Here is an 18462-nt window from a genome sequence, read left to right as displayed (position 1 = left end):
TTAATGAAGATCGGTCGCAGTGTGGACTCTACAAGGTTCTGAGAAGAGAGAGGAAGCTGTGTTGGGGATGACTGTGGTTACTGCCCCTTTGATCTCTACCTTGTGGAAAATGAGAAGGGTAGAGCTGTTCGGTAGTATGATTAGAGCACACTGAATGTAACTGCTTCCTGCCGAACTGAAGACAGTTCTATGCCATCCCAACCCCGTGAGTTGGAGTTAGGACCAGTTTAGTCTAGGGTTCCCCTCGTTGGTTCCCTTTCATTGGCAGTTGCCCTTAAGGGATCCAGATTGGCCCAGGTTAAGCCCAGTTCATTCAGTCGTATTTATTGAACGCCTACTGGGTACAGAGCACTGTACTAAGCGTTTGGGAGAGTACAGTGTAACAAACAGACGTATTCCCTGCACACAACGAGCTTACAGTCTAGAGGGGGAGACTGTAACCAGATTGGGTTGGTGTCCCATGTCGCCATTCGGAGGCTCCAGGACCTGGCCAGGTAAGTGGAAAAGAGGTTGGGAGCATTGTGTCCTTATCCCTGAACAATCTATTTTCCCATTACCCTCCGGAAACCAAGACTCTTTCCCCTTCCATCAGTTTCTGGGGACTGTCGGGGATCCCAGGACCTCGCCAACTCCTGCCTTTCTCCTTCTCTCCATTGTCCTCCCCCACAACCCTACCATGGAGCCACCTCCCACTTTCCGGCAGTCCTCTAGAGCTGAGTGAAAATGCGTATTGTACAAGGTCCTTGGCCCACTGGGCTTCCAGAGCTCTTAGTAGGAGGTTATGACCCAGTCACCCCCAAATCCTCCCACCCCCTGAGCAGTTTTGTGAACCAGAAAACTCTTTTCTTTCCTGTTTGATCCGCCCCTATGTATTCTGACTAATCTCATGGTTTCTACACCCTCCCCCCACCTCCTTCGTGCCCTGGACTGTAATTTATATTAATGTATGTCTCGCCCTCTAGACTGTAAGCTCTCGTGTGGGCAGGGAATATGTTTATTGTTGTACTCTCCCCAGCGCTTAGTACAGTGCTGTGCATACAGTAAGTGCTCAATAAATACAATTGACTGACTGACTCTGCCCCCACTGAGCAGCACGCATGCACACACATTGCATTTGCCTTAGAAGCCTGCATTTATGGAGACTACAGATCACATTTGTGCCCAGGGACAACTTGTCTTGTCTTGTCTTATGCCGTCAAGTCGTGTCCGACCCATAGCGACTCCATGGACACATCTGTCCCAAAACGCCCCACCTCCATCTGCAATTCTATAATGGGGTAAAACCACCCTACTCCTGGGAAACAAGTCTGAGCTGCTCTTGGAGGGGTGGGAGTGGCCCAGAGATTTATTAATACTAATAATAATAGTGATATTCGTTAAGTGCTCACTGTGTTCCAGGCACTGTACTAAGGCCTGGGGTAGATGTAAGGTAATTGGATTGGACACAGTCCCTGTCCCACATAGGGCTCACAATCTTAATCTCCATTTTCCAGACGTGGTAACTGAGGCCCAGAGAAGTGAAGCAACTTGCCCAAGGTCACACAGGAGATGTGGCAGAGCCAGCATTAGAAACCCAAGTCCTTCTGACTCCCAGGCCTGTGCTCTATCTACTAAGCCACATACTGCTTCTGCCAGAGACTCTTTGGCTTCCTGATACTCAACAGGATGGACAGAGGACTTTGGGGCAATAGAATGGAGACTGGGATATTGGGGAAGGTGGGCACAGGCTATAGATCGGGTTCGAGGCTAGTCATAGCAGATATTGTCAAGGAGAACCAGGTACTCTTTTTGACTCGTAGCATGGAAAATGCAAGCCTGAAGACAATCCCTTGGACTGTAAGATCTTGGAAGAAACACGCACACTCACACCAGGGGTGCTTCATTACGAACCACTTCCCATCTTTTGCTCTCCTTGCCCAGGCAAGTGTGTCGCCCGGCTGTTTTTGTTCTCAGCTTCTGGAAGTGGGTGGGGCCCAAGGGACTAGAATCCACGTCCCCTGATTTCTCACCCTCCTACAACAGTCGTTTGTCGTTTGTCAAAGACCATAGTGATGAGGGATTTCACAGGGGATTAGAGGCAAATTTAGGTTCTTCGCATCCAGTAGAGTTTAGGTGATTATATCTTCTAATCTCACAGCCCCCAGGGAACATAAGTGTCTGGCTTCTCAGGGTGTTTTGGTCCCCAGCAGCCTCTGCCTCCCCCTCTCCCTTATTTGGGTAATTTAAGAAGGATTTTTGACAGGCTTGATATGTATCATAATTTGCATTCCCATGTAGCTATTGCATTCATGTTTTATTAAATCTATAATTATCCTGTGTGTTTGAAAATGTTGCTTATCCAAGTTTGTGATTAAAAAGACCAAGATCTAAGCAAAAGTTCCTTCCACTCTGTGCGCACCCTATGATTATCCTTTATTGCACTGATAACATTTGTAGAATTAGAAGTGGTTTTCAAATCTTTCTGAAACCTTACCGAAGCCTCTGCTCAAGGAGAGTCACCTCTTTCCTGACCGCTGCCCATCACACCTCTCTGCCACTATTGTTTTCTTACAGTCATTCATTCAGTCAACGATATTAATTGAGCGCTTACTGTGCGCAGAGCACGGTACTAAGCTCTTGAGAGAGTACAATGCGAAAGAGTTGGGAGACATGCTCCCCACCTACAAGGAGCTTAGAGGCCATAGCGGGAAACAGATATTAAATTACAGATAAGGGCAGTAAGGCTGAGGGTGGGGTGAATAACAAGTCCTTAAAGAGTACAAATCCTAGTGTAAGGGCAATACTAGAGCAGTGTGGCTCAGTGGAAAGAGCCCGGGCTTGGGAGTCAGAGGTCATGGGTTCGAATTCTGGCTCTGCCACTTGTCAGCTGTGTGACTGTGGGCAAGTCAATTCACTTCTCTGTGCCTCAGTGACCTCATCTGTAAAATGGGGATTAAGATTGGGAGCCTCACGTGGGAAAACCAGATGACCCTGTATCTACCCCAGTGCTTAGAACAGTGCTCTGCACATAGGAAGTGCTTAACAAATACCAACATCATCATTATTATTACTATTATTATTATTAATCCAGAAAGGAGAAAGAGTAGGGGAAATGAAGGCTTATTTGGTGAAAGCCTCTTGGAGGACACTGATTTTTAATAAGGCTTTGAAGGTGGGGAGAGTGGTGGTCTTAGTACAGTGCTTTGCACACAGTAAGCTCTCAGTAAATGCAACTGAATGAATGGTCTGTTGCATATGAAGGGGTAGGGAGTTCCAGACCAGTGGGAGGAGGTGGGCAAGGGGTGAGTGGCGAGATAGACATGGACAAGGTACTGTGAGTAGGTTGGCTATAGAAGAGCAGTGTATGGACTGGGTTGTAGTAGGAATCCACAAGGTAAGGTAAGAGAGACCGTTAATTGAATATCTTCAATCAATCAATCAATCAATGGTATTTAGCGCTTACTGAGTGCAGAGCACAATATTAAATGCATGGGAAAGAACAATAGAATACATTTGGTAGACAGTCCTTGCCCACAAGGAGCTTACAGTTTAAAGGGGGAGATAGATTTTAAAATAAATTACAGATAGGGGAAAGGAGAAATTGCAGAGTGTATGTATATTTACATGTCATGTGGGGCTGGGGTGAGTGTCAAAGTCTCCTTACAGCCTATGGTAAGGATTTCTGTTTGATGTGGAGACGGATAGGCAACCACTGGAGGTTCTTGAGGAGTGGGAAGACATGGACTGAATGGGTTTTTTTTAGAATAATGATCTGGGCAGCAGACTGAAATATAGACTGGAGAGGGGAGAGATGGGCATGGGAGTCAGCAAAGAGGCTAGAGCAATAGTCAAGGCAGACTAAGATAAATGTGTGATTAAGTCCACTGTTATGCTATATTGTTGCATCATTTGAATTTGTCACTGCTAGCTACATTTTCCTACACTGCATGCACATGTATTTATGTATTTAACCAAGTTTGTTTTGAAGCCCCATACAAATTATTTGGGGTTACTTTTTTCCTGGTGCAGAACCTTGAATTAAACCCTTAGGCATAGAGGTCAATTAAAGGAAACACATGCTTCCTGCTCTCATGAAGCTTGTTTCTTAAAATAGACACAATAGAATAGTCAAATTGTGGCTCAGCTCTTCCAGGGAGCAATTAATCCTTTGGATTTACTGAGCACCTACTGTGTACACCGTATAAGCTCTTGGTAGAGTTCAGTGGAGTTCAGTGGTCTCCGCCTTCAAGGAGTTGGCAGTCTTATCCCTGGAACCAGACAGAACCAAGTCAATCACTATTAGTATGACATTATGGCTGTTGAACAGTCTCCCCCTCTTCTTTATTCTTTCCCTCTAGACTGTAAATTCCTTCTGGGCTGGGAATATGTCTACCAAATCTGTTTTACTGTTCTCTCCCACGTGCTTAGTACCATGCCCAGCACATAGTAAAAGCTCAATAAATATTCATTCATTTATTCATTCATTCAATTGTATTTATTGAGCGCTTACTGTGTGCAGAGCACTGTACTAAGCACTTGGAAAGTACAATATAGCAATAGAGACAATCCCTGCCCTTAGAGGGGGGAGACAGACATCAAAACAGGTAAACAGGCATCGATATAAATAAACAGAATTATAGACAAATATATATATATACATATACATAAGTGCAATAGGGCAGGAAGGAGGGGGAAGAGCAAAGGGAATGAGTTGAGGTAATGTGGAAGGGAGGGGGAGCTGAGGAATAGGGGGCTTAGTCTGGGAAGGTCTCTTGGAGGAGGTGCACCTTCAGGAGGGCTTTGAAGGGGGAAAGAGTGATTGGCGGATTTGAGGAGGGAGGGCGTTCCAGGCCAGAGGTAGGTCCTGGGCTAGGGGTCGGCGGTGAGACAGGCGAGATCGAAGCACAGTGAGAAGGTTAGCATCAGAGGAGCAGAGTGTGTGGGCTAGGATGTAGGAGAGAAGGGAGGTGAGGGAAGAAGAAGGTGATGGAGATCTTTGAAGCCAACAGTGAAGAGTTTTTGTTTGATATGGTGGTTGATAGGCAGCCACTGGAGATTTTTGAGGAGAGGAGTGACATGCCCTGAATGTTTCTGTAGAAAGATAATCTGGGCGGCGAAGTGAAGTATGGACTGAAGTGGGGAGAGATGGGAGGTTGGAAGGTCAGAAAGGAGGCTGATGCAGGAATCCATTTGGGATTGGATGAGCGATTGGATTAACATGGTAGTAATTTGGATGGAGAGGAAAGGGCAGATCTTGGCAATGTTGTGAAGGTGAGACCGGCAGGATTTGGTGACAGATTGGATATGTGGGTTGAGTGAGAGAGCGGAGTCAAGGATGACATCAAGGTTGTGGGCTCGTGAGACGAGAAGGATGGCTGTGCCGTCTACAGTGACGGAAAAGTTCAGGAGAGGACAGGGTTTGGGAGGAAAGGGAGGGAAACGTGCTGGATTGATTACTTGTTAGGTAGCATAGCCTAGTGGAAAGACCATGGAATTGGGAGTCAGATGTCCTGGGTTCTACTTCCAGTTTTGCCCCGGTCTGTGTGATTTGGGGCAAAGCGTTTTACCTCTCTGCCAGTTTCCTCATCTGCAAAATGGGGATAACGTAGATTGTGAGCCCCATGTGGGGGACAGGGACTGTTGTCTAATCTAGCATCTACCTCAGTATTTAATAAATACTCTGAATATGGAAAGATGAATAAGGGCAAATTATGCTGAGAATATGTTAATGTGCTGAACATTACAAAGGGACTGAGCAACAAAACAAACTTAAATCATCTGATATTTTTGTTGGAGAAATGACAGCTAATGCTAATATATGCCTTTTTTAAGGGATTTATAAGAAGGGTGAGGAGAAGAGGGTTTCAGGGAGTTGGGGGAATTGGATGAACGTGGCAAAAATAGAAAAAGACTGAAAGGGAGAGGAAGGAAAATTTGGTGTGGTGGGAAACGAATTCTGGGGGATGCTGATCCAAGTACTTGTCCTATGCTGCTTTTGACTATTGCATCAGCCTCTGGGCTGACCCCCTGACTCCTGCCACTCCCCACTCCACTCCACATTGCTGTGAAAGTGGATGGGCAACCACTGGAGGTTCTTGAGGAGTGGGGAAACGGGGACTGAACTTTGTTTAGAAAAATGATCCTGGCAGCAGAGTGAAGTATGAACTGAAGTGGAGAGAGACAAGAGACAGGGAGGTCAGCGAGGAGGCTGATACACTAGTCAAGGCAGGAGAAGAGAAGAGGCCTTCCCAGACTAAGCCCCACTTTTCCTCATCTCCCACTCCCTGTGTGTCACCCTGACTTGCTTCCTTTGCTCTTCCCCCTTCTTCCAGTACCACAACACTTAAGTATATATCTGTAATTTTATTTATTTGTATTGATGTCTGTCTCCCCCCACTAGACTGAGCCCATTGTGGGCAGGGATTATTTATTGTTGTATTGTACTTTCTCCAGTGCTGTGCACAAAGTAAGGGCTTAATAAATATAATTGAATGCATAAGTGCTTGGATTGGCAACCCCTGGAATTCTGTTCCCTACCATACCCCATTTTCCAACCCTACAGTGCTTATGTACATATCCATAACCTATTTTAACATCTCTCTCTCCCTCTATAGTATAAGTTTCTTTTGGGTAGGGAATATATCTAGCAACTGTTATATTGTACTCTCCCAAGTGCCACACATAATAAGCACTCAGTAAATATGATGGATTGATTGGTTGATGGGAAGAGATGAGAAGAGGTTGGCACATTTCTCACCAATGGCCACTGATCAGGCTGATCTTACTTCTTCTGGTTCTTGTTCTGCTTCTTGCTCTCAGATTCACTGATCTGCTACCTTTCATATGTCATTCTCAATTATCCCCGGGTTCCAGAGAATTGCCTCAGTTATTCTGATCTCAGTCACTCGTCTCCATTACAACCCGGATTTCTAGGTTTCTGTGTTGTTTGTTTTTAATTTGGAAATACCACGTTTTCATCTGACAGACTGGGGGTTAGTCAGGCCCCCTGGGGTACCTCCCAAGAGAGGATTGGGTAGTTGTTTTTTTCGGAGCTTGTGGTTGGGTTAAAACTGTCTCTTATGTAGTTTTGTCCTCTGGTTTCGATTTGTAGTGATGTGGCTGTGTATTTAAAAAACGTTCTGTTGGAGTCTTTTCCTTCTGGGTGTGTTTACATATGTACTATGTCTACATGTGTATAATCTTGCATGTACAAACCTCATTCAGTGTGCCTGTTTATGGGTAAATGTGTGTTTGAATAGTTGTTTGATGGCTAAGCTTGTGGTGGGGGGTGGGGGGTAGGAAAAAGAGAGGGGAGAGAGACTCGCTGTGGGCAGGGAAAGGGTCTTTATTTTTGTATCATACTCTCCCAAGCGCTTAGTACAGTGCTCTGCACACAATAAGTGCTCAGTAAGTACAACTGAATGAATGAGAAGCTGGGGAGAGAGAGTGGAGAGGAGGGAGGGAGGGGGAGAGAGAAGAGGGGGAAGGGGAAGGGGGAGAGAAAGGGAAGGGATGGGGGAAAGCACTTAGAACAATGCTCAGCGCCTAGAACGGTGCTTGGCATGTGGTAAGCGCTTAACAAATACCAATATTATTACTAGAGAAGGAGGGGAGGGAGGAAGGGGGAGGGGGAGGAAGAATGAGGGGGAGAGAAGGGGGGGAGAGCTTTTCAAAGTCCTACTGAAGGCTCACCTCCTCCAAGAGGCCTTCCCAAACTAAGCCCCCCTTGTCCTTTTTCTCAGCTCACCCTCCCGTCCGCATCACCTCAACTCACTCCCCTTGTTCTCCTCCCCGACCCTACAGCATTTATGCATTTATGTACGTATGTATAATTCTATTTATTTCTATTGATGCCTGTATACTTGTTCTGATGTGTACTTATCTATACATTATTTATTTATTTATATTGATGCCTGTTGACTTGTTTTGATGTCTGTCTTCCCCCTTCTAGACTGTAAACACGGCTTGGGCAGGGAGTGTCTCTATTGCTGAACTGTACTTTCCAAGGGCTTAATCCAGTGCTCTGCCCACAGTGAGCGCTCAATAAATATGATTGAATGAATCAATGGGGGAGGGAGGAGGGAGAGAGAGAAGGGGAGGAGGAAGGGAGAGAGAAAGAAAAGGGTGAAAGGAGAGAGAAAAAGAGAGAAGCCCTTTGGGACCGCTCCCCCATCAGACGGGGAGGAGGTGGAAAAGGAAGGAAAGGGGAGGGGGGAGAGAGAAAGAGGGGAAGGGGAAGGCTTTTCAAAACCCTACTGAAGGCTCACCTCCTCCAAAAAGCCTTCCCAGATTGAGCCCTCCCTTTCCCTCTCCTCCCCCTCCCCTCCCCATTCCCCCTTCTCCCACCCTCTGCTCTTACCCCTTCCCCCCCTCTCAGCACTTGTGCATATTTGTATATATTCTCTATTTATTTTGTTAATGATGTGTTTGTATCTATGATTCTATTCATGAGAAGCAGCGTGGCTCAGTGGAAAGAGCCCGAGCTTGGGAGTCAGAGATCATGGGTTCGAATTCCGCCTCCGCCACTTGTCAGTTGTGTGACTGTGGGCAAGTCACTTCACTTCTCTGTGCCTCAGTTCCCTCATCTGTAAAATGGGGATTAACTGTGAGCCTCACGTGGGACAACCTGATGACCCTGTATCTCCCCCAGCGCTTAGACCAGTCCTCTGCACAGAGTAAGCGCTTAACAAATACCAACATTATTATTATTTATCTTGATGGTATCGACGCCAGACTACTTGTTTGGTTCTGTTTTGTTTTGCTGTCTGTCTCCCCCGTTTAGACTGTGAGCCCGACATTGGGCAGGGATGGTCTCTCTCTGTTGCCGAATTGTGATTCCAAGTGCTTAGTAGAGTGTCCTGCACATAGTAAGCGCTCAATAAATACGATTGAGTGAAAGAATGAACGGCTCCCCCCAACAGCCACCGCCCCTCGGCGTTCCCGCGCTCGCGCGGGGGGAGGAGGAAGCGACCGTGGGCGGGGACTGTACTAGTCGTTCATTCAATAGTATTTATTGAGCGCTTACTCTGTGCAAAGCACTGGACTAAGCGCTTGGAAGGTGCAATTCGGCAACAGATACAGACCATCCCCCTCCAAAGACGGGCTCACAGTCTAATCGGGGGAGACAGACGGCAGAGCTAAACAGAACGAAACATTCATTCAGTAGTATTTATTGAGCGCTTACTAGGTGCAGAGCACTGTACTAAGCGCTTGGAATGGACAATTCGGCAACAGATAGAGACAATCCCTGGCCAATGACGGGCTCCCAGTCTAATCGGGGGAGACAGACGGACAAATATAAGACATCATCACGATAAATAGAATCAAGGGGATGTACACCTCATTAACAAAATATATAGGATAATAAATAATATATACAAATGAGCTCAGTGCTGAAGGAAGGGGGAGGAACAGAGGGAAAGGGGGAGCAGAGAGAAAAGTGGGGGAGCTCAGTCTGGGAAGGCCTCTTGGAGGAGTATGGTGGGGGCTGTGGTGTGGGCGGGCCTTCTAATAATAATAAAAATGTTGGTATTTGTTAAGCGCTTACTATGTGCCGAGCACTGTTCTAAGCGCTGGGGTAGATACAGGTTCATCTGGTTGTCCCACGTGAGGCTCACAGTCTTAATCCCTATTTTACAGATGAGGGAACCGAGGCACAGAGAAGTAATAAAATAATAATAAAATAATGTTGGTATTTGTTAGGCGCTTACTATGTGCAGGGCACTGTTCTAAGCGCTTGGGTAGATACAGGGTGATCAGGTTGTCCCACGTGAGGCTCACAGTTAATTCCCATTTTACAGATGAGGTAATGGAGGCACAGAGAAGTGAAGTGACTTGCCCACAGTCACACAGCTGCCAAGTGGCAGAGCCGGGATTCTAACTCATGACCTCTGACTCCCAAGCCCGGGCTCTCTCACTTAACTTCTCTGTGCCTCAGTTACCTCATCTGCAAAAATGGGAATTAAAAAATGTGAGCCCCACCTGGGACAGTCTGATTATCCTGTATCTCCCCCAGCGCTTAGAGCAGTGCTCTGCACATAGTAAGCGCTTAACAAATACCATAGTTATTATTAAGTGACTTGCCCACAGTCACCCAGCTGACAAGGGGCAGAACCGGGATTCGAGAAGCAGCTTAGCTCAGTGGAAAGAGCCCGGGCTGGGAAGTCAGAGATCATGGGTTCAAATCCCGGCTCCGCCCCTTGTCAGCTGGGTGACTTTGGGCAAGTCACTTCACTTCTCTTTGCCTCAGTTCCTTCATCTGTAAAAGGGGGATGAAGACGGTGAGCCCCACGTGGGACAATCTGATCACCTTGCATCCCCCCAACTGCACATAGTAAGCGCTTAACAAATACCATTACTATTATTATGCGAAGCCATGACCTCTGACTCCCAAACTCCTGCTCTTTCCACTGAGCCACGCTGCTCTAGTATGGCGGGGTTTGGGGTGTGGGCGGGGACTGGGGGTGTGGGCGGGGCCTATGTCGTGGGCGCTTTTGGCGGGAGATTTTCGGAAGGTCGGAGAGAGGTCCCTGCGGCCCTGCGGACTTGGGGGCCCTGTCCTGCCCTGCCCCCGGCCCTGCAGCCATGAAGCCCTTGCAGCTGTTCGCCCTCTGCAGCCCGGAGCAGCCGCCGTGCCCTCTGCAGCGGTAAAACCGGGGAAGGGGGGGGGTCCATCCTCCCTCCAGGGGTCTGACCCTTTCATTGTAGGTGACCCCAGGACCTGTCCCCTCCCCCGTCCCTCCGCCGGCTCGTCCACTTCCCTGTCCATCCCAGAGTGCAGGTGACTCGTTCCCCTCCTCCGGGCCCCCTGCATTGCCCTCGAAAAACCCAGGTGGGCTGCCCTCCCTTCTCAGGCCCACCCGCCCTTACCCTCCCCGAGGCCAGGCCCCCTGGTCCACGGCGCCTGGACGTGAGCCTGCCCCCCCAACCCCTCCACTTGCAGGCTGCCCTCCAGCCCCTCGGAACCTCCTCGCTTCTCTCTGCCCTTGCCCGACCCCTTCCCCTCGGTGCTGGTGGTCTTCGCCCTGGGAGACTGGTCCTTGTGTCCCGGAGGAGCCGAAGTACGGGTGGTAGGAGCCGGTGGCAAGTCAACTCGCCTGGGGACCCTTTCCGAGCAAATGAGGTAACCACCGAGTTGTAATAATAATAATAATAATGTTGGTATTTGTTAAGCGCTTACTATGTGCAGAGCACTATTCTAAGTGCTGGGGTAGACACAAGGAAATCAGGTTGTCCCACGTGGGACTCACAGTCTTAATCCCCATTTTACAGATGAGGTAACTGAGGCACAGAGAAGTTAAGTGACTTGCCCAAAGTCACACAGCTGACAAGTGGCAGATCCGGGATTCAAACCCATGATCTCTGACTCCAAAGGCCATGCTCTTTCCACTGAGCCACGCTGTTTCTAATAATAATAATGTTGGTATTTGTTAAGTGCTTACTATGTGCACAGCACTGTTTTAAGCGCTGGGGGAGATACAGGGTAATCAGGTTGTCCCCCATGAGGCTCACAGTTAAGCCCCATTTTACAGATGAGGTAACTGAGGCACAGAGAAGTGAAGTGACTTGACCACAGACACACAGCTGACAAGTGGCAGAGCCTGGATTCGAACCTATGACCTCTGACTCCCAAGCCCTTTATGGGGTAAAATGCAGGGTTCTGGGTCAGGAGACCTGGACACCCTCCTTTTAGCAGCTGGGGAAATCTGAGGTCTGGACATAATATAATAATATGATTGCATTTGTTCAGCGCTTACTATGTGCCAAACACTGTAGTAAACTCTGGGGTGGATCCAAGCAAATCCGGTTGGACACAGTCCCTGTCCCACGTGGGGCTCATGGTCTCAATCCCCATTTTATTATCCTATTAATTTTGTTAATGAGGGGTACATATCCTTGATTCTGTTAATCGTGATTATGATGTCTTGTGTTTGTCCATCTGTCTCTCCCGATTAGACTGTAAGCCCGTCATTGGTCAGGGATTGTCTCTATCTGTTGCCGAATTGTATATTCCAAGCGCTTAGTACAGTGCTCTGCACATAGGAAGCGCCCAATAAATACTACTGAATGAATTTTACAGGTGAGGGAACTGAGGCCCAGAGAAGGGAAATGACTTGCTCAAGATCACACAGCAGGCAAGTGGCAGGGCTGGGATTAGAACCCATGACCTCCTGACTCATGCTGTAGCCACTATGCCATGCTGCTTCTCATATCCTCGTATCTCCTGTAACTTCCTTCTCCTTTCTGTGAGTTAAGTGAAGCAGCATAGTGGAAAAAGCAAGGGCCTTGGGAGTCAGAGGACCTGGATTCTAATTCCGGCTCTGGCACTTGCCACTTTGTGACCTTGGGCAAGACACTTCACTTCTCTGGGCCTCAGTGACCTCACCTGTAAAATGGGGATTAGATATCTTTTCTCCCTCCTGCTTAGATTGTGAGCCCCAGGTGGGACAGGGACTGCATTCAACCTGATGACCTTGTAACTCTCTGTGTTTAGAACAGTGCTTGACACATGGTAAGCACTTAAGAAATATTACTGTTATTATTACCATGTCTGCCTCCCACACTTCAGTGTCAGCTGCTTGAAGGCACAAATCACATCTACTAGACAATAGACTGTAAGGTCATTGTGAACAGGGAACATATCTTCCAACTCTGTTATAGTGTATTCTCCTGAGCACTTAGTACAATGCTCTGCACACAGTGTTCAATAAATTTAATTGATTTGTCAGCCCTCGTGATCTCCATAGTGCTTTGTACAGTGCTCTACACCCAGGAGGGGCTCAGCAAGTACTATTGGTTTCATGGGAAGTAAGAGAATGGAGGTGGAATGAGGAAGCAAGCTGTATTCTGCTCCGCTGACTCCCTGAAGCCCTGGACCACCCCATCTTTCTCCTACAGGTGTCTTCTCTGGGAGGGGGACCCCTCTAAGCCCCCCGGTGGGGCAGCCGGGCGCTGTGGCTACCAGCTACAAGTACGAGGCCAGGTGAGTTGCCTTCCTTCCCTTCCTTCTGGAATCCCAGGGTCTGCTCCCCTGACTCGGCCTTTGCACCTCGCCTCAACCTGTCACCTAGATATCTCAGATGTCTGGCTTCTCCATCCTGGCTCCCCTTCCAAAACCCAAGATCCTTTTCTCCTTTCTTGCAGGAAGTATCGAGGCTGGAGTGCCCCCCTGCAGACAAACGTCGCCGTCTTCAGGAAAAAGAGGAAGGCGGGGAGGAGAACACATGTCCCAACGTCCATCCAGCTCCCCGTCTGCGGGGCAAATGCCGCAAGCCACCAGTTTCCCACCCGAGGAAGTGCAGCACTGATGTGGAAGTATCAGGTGACTGGACCGGGGGGCGGGTGAGTGGAGCAGGGGGGCCGAGGGTTCCAGGGCTTGGGACTTTGAATGGGGAAAGCCAAAGAAGAGGGGGCACGAAATGGGGATCTTGGGAGGAGAATGGGGTCTTGTAGGGAGAGGAAGGAGCTGATCCTTCTGTGTCCTGATCTCTGTAGCTCCCAGTGCTCGCTGGGGTCATACTTTGTGCCCTGTGAAAGAGGGGATGGTGGTGCTGATTGGAGGCCAGGGTGCTCACCTGCAATTTTGCAAAGATGCCATGTGGAAACTGAACACAAGTAAGTGTGGTGGATTCTGGAAAGGCTGAGAGGCGTTGTCAGGATTGGGGAATAAGACTCCTGCCTGGACTTGGGGGCCGGAGTCGGAAAAAAGATACCCTGCTCTGCTCTCTCTCCAGCGGATGAGTCCTGGGCCCCCGCGGAGACACTGACTGCCGGTCCCCGGCCGGAGAGCCGGACGGGTCACACGGCGACTTTTGACCCCGACACGGGCCGGGTCTACGTATTTGGCGGCTCTAAGAACAGGAAGTGGTTCAATGATGTCCATATCCTGGACACCAAGACCTGGGGCTGGGCCACTGTGGAGGTGAGGATGTGGGTGGAGAGGGGGCCAGATTTTCGCCGTGGTCACTCTGTAATCCCTCCTCTCTGACCCTTCTCCGTCCTCTGCAGGCCCAGGGCAAAGTCCCTCCGCTCTCCTACCACAGCAGCTGGCTGTTCCGGGGTGAGCTGTTTGTCTTTGGGGGAGTGACTCCGAGGCCACACCCCGAACCCGACGGCTGCAGTGACGGCCTGTATGTCTTCGACCCCCAGGAGCGGATCTGGTACCAGCCCATCGTTCTGGGGCAGCCGCCCTGCCCTCGCTCAGGGTGAGGGAACCCGGGGACCACCGGGTTCGTGGGTTGGAAAAGGGGTAGGATTTTTTCACTCAATTCCACTGAGCCCCAGCCACCCCCAAAGAGGCACTTCCAGGCCTGCCCTATGGCATCACATGGCTACACCTGATCTTTATCAGTCAATTAGTGGCATTTATTGGGCGCTTACTGTGTGCAGAGCACTGTACTAAGCTTAGTATTTATTAATAATAATAATAATGTTGGTATTTGTTAAGCACTAACTATGTGCAGAGCACTGTTCTAAGCGCTGGGGTAGATACAGGGTAATCAGATTGTTCCTCGTGAGGCTCACAGTCAATCCCCATTTTACAGATGAGGTAACTGAGGCACAGAGAAGTGAAGTGACTTGCCCACAGTCACACAGCTGACAAGTGGTGGAGCGGAATTCGAACCCATGACCGCCGACTCCCAAGCCCGTGCTCTTTCCACTGAGCTATGGGTACTTACCGGGTGCAGAGTACTGTCCTAAGCACTGTATTGGGGAAGTACAATACAGCTGAGTTGGTAGACATGTTCCCTAATAATAATAATTATTATTATGGTATTTGTTAAGCACCTACTATGTGCCAGGCACTATACTAGGCTCTGGGGTGGATACAAGCAAATTGGTTTGGATACAGTCCCTGTCCCATGTGAGGCTCACAGTCTCAATCCCCAATTTACAGATGAGGAAACTGAGGGCACAGAGAAGTGAGTCGCCCAAGGTCACACAGTAGACAAGTGGCGGACTTGGAATTAGAACCCGTGACTTTCTGACTCCCAGGCCCAGGATCTATTCACTAGGCCATGCTACTTCCCTACCCACAATCAGCTTGCATTCTACAGGGGAAAGGAGCTAGATAGGCTTATTGGGTTGTTATCCGGAGGGGAGGGAGAGATGACTCGAATGGGGGTGGGTGGGGGTGCAATTCCCTGAGTCCCAGGCCGGGGGGGGGGGCGGGAGGGGCAGAGGGGAAGGGTTAATTTGCCCTCCAAAAAAGGAGTTTTTCAAGTGGGATGGAGAGAGGAAACTTCCACACATCGGGCCTTTCCCTCTTCAGTCAGGGTTGATGGGTACCTGTTGGTATTTGTTAAGCACTTACTATGTGCAGAGCACTGTTCTAAGCACTGGGGTAGATACAGGGTCATCAGGTTGTCCCACGTGAGGCTCACAGTCTTCATCCCCATTTTACAGATGAGGGAACTGAGGCACAGAGACTTTAAGTGACTTGCCCACAGTCACACAGCTGCCAAGTGGCAGAGCGGGGATTTGAACCCGTGACCTCTGACTCCCAAGCCCATGCTCATTCCACTGAGCCACGCTGCCACTGGAATTCAGGAGCGGTGGGCTCCTGGGCCTGGATCGGCCAAGCCCGGCAGCCCATTCATTCATTCATTTATTCATTCGATCGTATTTACTGAACGCTTACTATGTGCAGAGCACTGTACTAAGAGCTTCGGCAACAGAGACAATCCCTGCCCAACAACGGGCTCACATTTGTCCACCCCATTTCCCTTTAGGCATTCAGCCTGCCTACTCCAGAAGAAAGTGTATGTCTTCGGGGGCTGGGACACCCCACTCTGCTTTAAGGACCTCTTCTCGTTGGACTTAGGTGAGCTTTTGGCTAGTCAGTTGTTTGTGTTTTTTGGAGTTCTTTTATGGTATTTAAGTGCTTACAATGTGCCGGGCACTGTACGAATCGCTTACTGCTCTGATGCTAGCCTTCTCACCCTACCTCGATCTTCTCAAATTCACCCTTGACCTTCATTCATTCAGTCATATTCATTTATTCATCGCATTTATTGAGCGCTTACTGTGTGCATAGCACTGTGCTTGGAAAGTACAATTTGGCAACAAATAGAGACAATCCCTATCCAAAGGGTTCATAGTCTAGAAGGGGGGAGACAATAAAATGAAACAAAGCGAGTGGACAGGGATTTATTGGTGCTTATTGTGTGCAGAGCACTGTACTAAGCGTTAGGGAGAGTACAATGTAAAAATAAACAGACACATTCCCTGTCTCACCCACATCCTGCCTCTGGCCTGGGACACCCTCTCTCCTCATGTCGGACAGACAATGCTCCCCCTGCCCCAAAGCCTTATTGAAGGCACATCTCCTCCAAGAAGCCTTCCCTGACTAAGCCCTCCTTTCATCTTTTCCCACTCCCTTCTGCATCGCCCTGATTTACTCCATTTATTCGTTCCCCCATCCCAGCCCCATAGAACTTATGTCCATATTTGTAATCTTTTTTATATTAATCTGTTTCCCCCTCTAAACTGTAAGTACATTGTGGGCAGGGAATGTGTCTGTTTATTGTTGTATTGTACTCTCTCAAGCCCTTAGTTCAGTGCTCCACACATGGTAAGCGTTCAATAAATACTATTGAATGAATGAATGGGAAGATACAAGCTAATCAGGTTGGACACAGTCCATATCCCCATTTTACAGATGAAGTAACCGAGGCACTGAGAGGTTAAGTGACTTGCCCAAGGTCACACGACAGGCAAGTGGCAGAGCCAGGATTAGAACCCAGGTCCTTCTGACTCCCAATCCTTCTGTGCTCTATTTACTAAGCCACACTGCTTTATGTATTATCTCCCCCCTTCTCTCTGTGTCCTTTTAAGAGTCTGCCTCCTTACTCGCTCCACTTATTCCTTGTCTTTTCCCTTCCCCTTTCCCACTTACACTGACCAGCCTCCCCCCACACCCCGTCTGTTTCAGGACTCATGGAGTTCTCTGAAGTGAAGGCTGCCGGTACCGGCCCATCCCCCAGGTGGTGAGGGAAAATCTGGATCGGTGATTCCTCGGTGGATGGAGGGATGGGGCGGGGTGGGGCCAGCCATCTGGGACCCCGCAAAGAGAGCCTTGAGTGGTAGCACTGACTCAGGCAGGGCGGAGTGGAGCGGGATAATGAAGATGGTGGTGGCCTTTGACATCTGGTCTGACTCAAAGAGTTGCCTCGAGCTCCCAGGTGTGATCTTCCATCGCCCCACCCCTGATTCCTGCCCCATCTTTCCCCTCAGCTGGCACGCCGCAGCCCCTGTGTCCAATCGGGGATTCCTGTTGCACGGTGGATACGATGGAGAGCGCGCCCTCGGTGACACTTTCTTCTTTGATTCAGGTATCCCTCGATGGGGGAAGAGGAAAACACGCTGAAAGGGAGCGTTGCCCTCAATCGATCAGTAGTATTTATCGGGCGCTTACGGCGTGCAGAGCACTGAACTGAATGCTTGGGAGAGTACAATATAACTGGGTTAGACACGTAGAAAATGAGATTGTTGGTGAGGCAGAGATGGATTGGGGAAGAGGGGGAGGATGGGAAGAAACGACATGGGGAAAATGGTGAGGGGGAAGGGTCACAAAGGAAGAGCCATTCGGTCAGGGGTGAAGACGGAAGGAGTGATTCTTAGAGAGGCAGAGGGATAGGAGGAGAAGAGTTTCATCTCACCCTATGTGGGGTGGCGGCTGACATCTTCTTTTTGCAGAGAATGAGGTCTGGACGATCCTCAGCTCCAGTGGCCTGGGCTGCCTGCCCCGGGCCGGACACGCTTTGCTGCCCCTGTCTGGCAGAGGGCACAGAGCGGAGGAGGAAGCCGAGGAGGAGTTGTTGCTCTTCGGCGGAGGTGATAACGAGGGCACCTTCTACTCTGACACCAAGAGATTACCCCTGAGAGCCCTCTCCCTCCCATGAGGCTGAAGGGAGCTGGACCCAATCGATAGAGGGTGGGGAGAAGGCCTCCTGCGATCACTGGGGCGTCAGGGCAGGGGCTGCCAACCTCCTCCCTCCCTTTCTCCCTCCTCCCCTCCCTCCTTCCCATCTGCTTGCCAAAGGCTTTGCCCCTCGGGATGAGGATGAGAGGGGGGCAGCCGGCACTGCCAAGGCCGTGCCTGGCTCTTGTGCCGCCACAGCGGCTGGCTTCGGAGGACTGATCCCGCTCCTCGTGACTCTGGGAGAGGGCGCCTGGGTGCTGATTTCCTTCGCGACCCAACTCCCCATCCCACGTCCGCATCCCCGTGTATCGTCCTTTATTAAAGATGGAATACCAGGCGCCTGCCTGGCAGAACGCAGGTCTCTTCGACTTCCCCTCACACCCCTCCCCGGCCCTGTTACCAGCCAAGTGGGCTGTGTTCTCTGATTGATTTCTTTTCTGCCTTCTTCCCTGAGGAGCCTGTGGCAGGGAGGGCGGGGTGGGGAGATGGGAAGCCAGGTGGAGGTTGGCTTTTGTCCCTTCGTTGCCGCCAGAGGGCAGGCCGTGGTAATTGATTTTTAG

At 49.6% G+C, this 18462-nt stretch overlaps 1 protein-coding gene across 1 annotated transcript; it reads left to right on the top strand.

Annotated features, from left to right (window-relative positions):
- The first annotated feature begins 10488 nt into the window (after nt 1-10488).
- LOC100083323 (rab9 effector protein with kelch motifs-like) lies at nt 10489-18259 on the top strand. Its single transcript, XM_029059531.1, has 11 exons — nt 10489-10625; nt 10922-11101; nt 12877-12961; nt 13123-13300; nt 13474-13593; nt 13713-13900; nt 13987-14183; nt 15711-15802; nt 16913-16967; nt 17215-17312; nt 17677-18259. Exons 1-11 carry the CDS (start codon nt 10564-10566, stop codon nt 17880-17882), a joined length of 1461 nt encoding a protein of 486 aa, XP_028915364.1. The 5' UTR covers nt 10489-10563; the 3' UTR covers nt 17883-18259.
- The last annotated feature ends 203 nt before the right edge of the window (nt 18260-18462 follow it).

The sequence above is a fragment of the Ornithorhynchus anatinus genome, chromosome 3, assembly GCF_004115215.2.
Source record: "Ornithorhynchus anatinus isolate Pmale09 chromosome 3, mOrnAna1.pri.v4, whole genome shotgun sequence".
Taxonomy (NCBI): domain Eukaryota; kingdom Metazoa; phylum Chordata; class Mammalia; order Monotremata; family Ornithorhynchidae; genus Ornithorhynchus; species Ornithorhynchus anatinus.
Note: the sequence above shows the minus strand (reverse complement) of the source record. Positions and strands in the feature narration are given on the sequence as shown.

Excerpts from the sequence above, each read along its gene's own strand:
- LOC100083323 (XM_029059531.1), top strand. The coding sequence starts at position 10,564 with ATGAAGCCCTTGCAGCTGTTCGCCCTCTGCAGCCCGGAGCAGCCGCCG. Across the intron at positions 13,301-13,473 it reads CACTGATGTGGAAGTATCAG|CTCCCAGTGCTCGCTGGGGT; the intron begins GTGACTGGACCG and ends TGATCTCTGTAG. Across the intron at positions 17,313-17,676 it reads CACTTTCTTCTTTGATTCAG|AGAATGAGGTCTGGACGATC; the intron begins GTATCCCTCGAT and ends TTCTTTTTGCAG.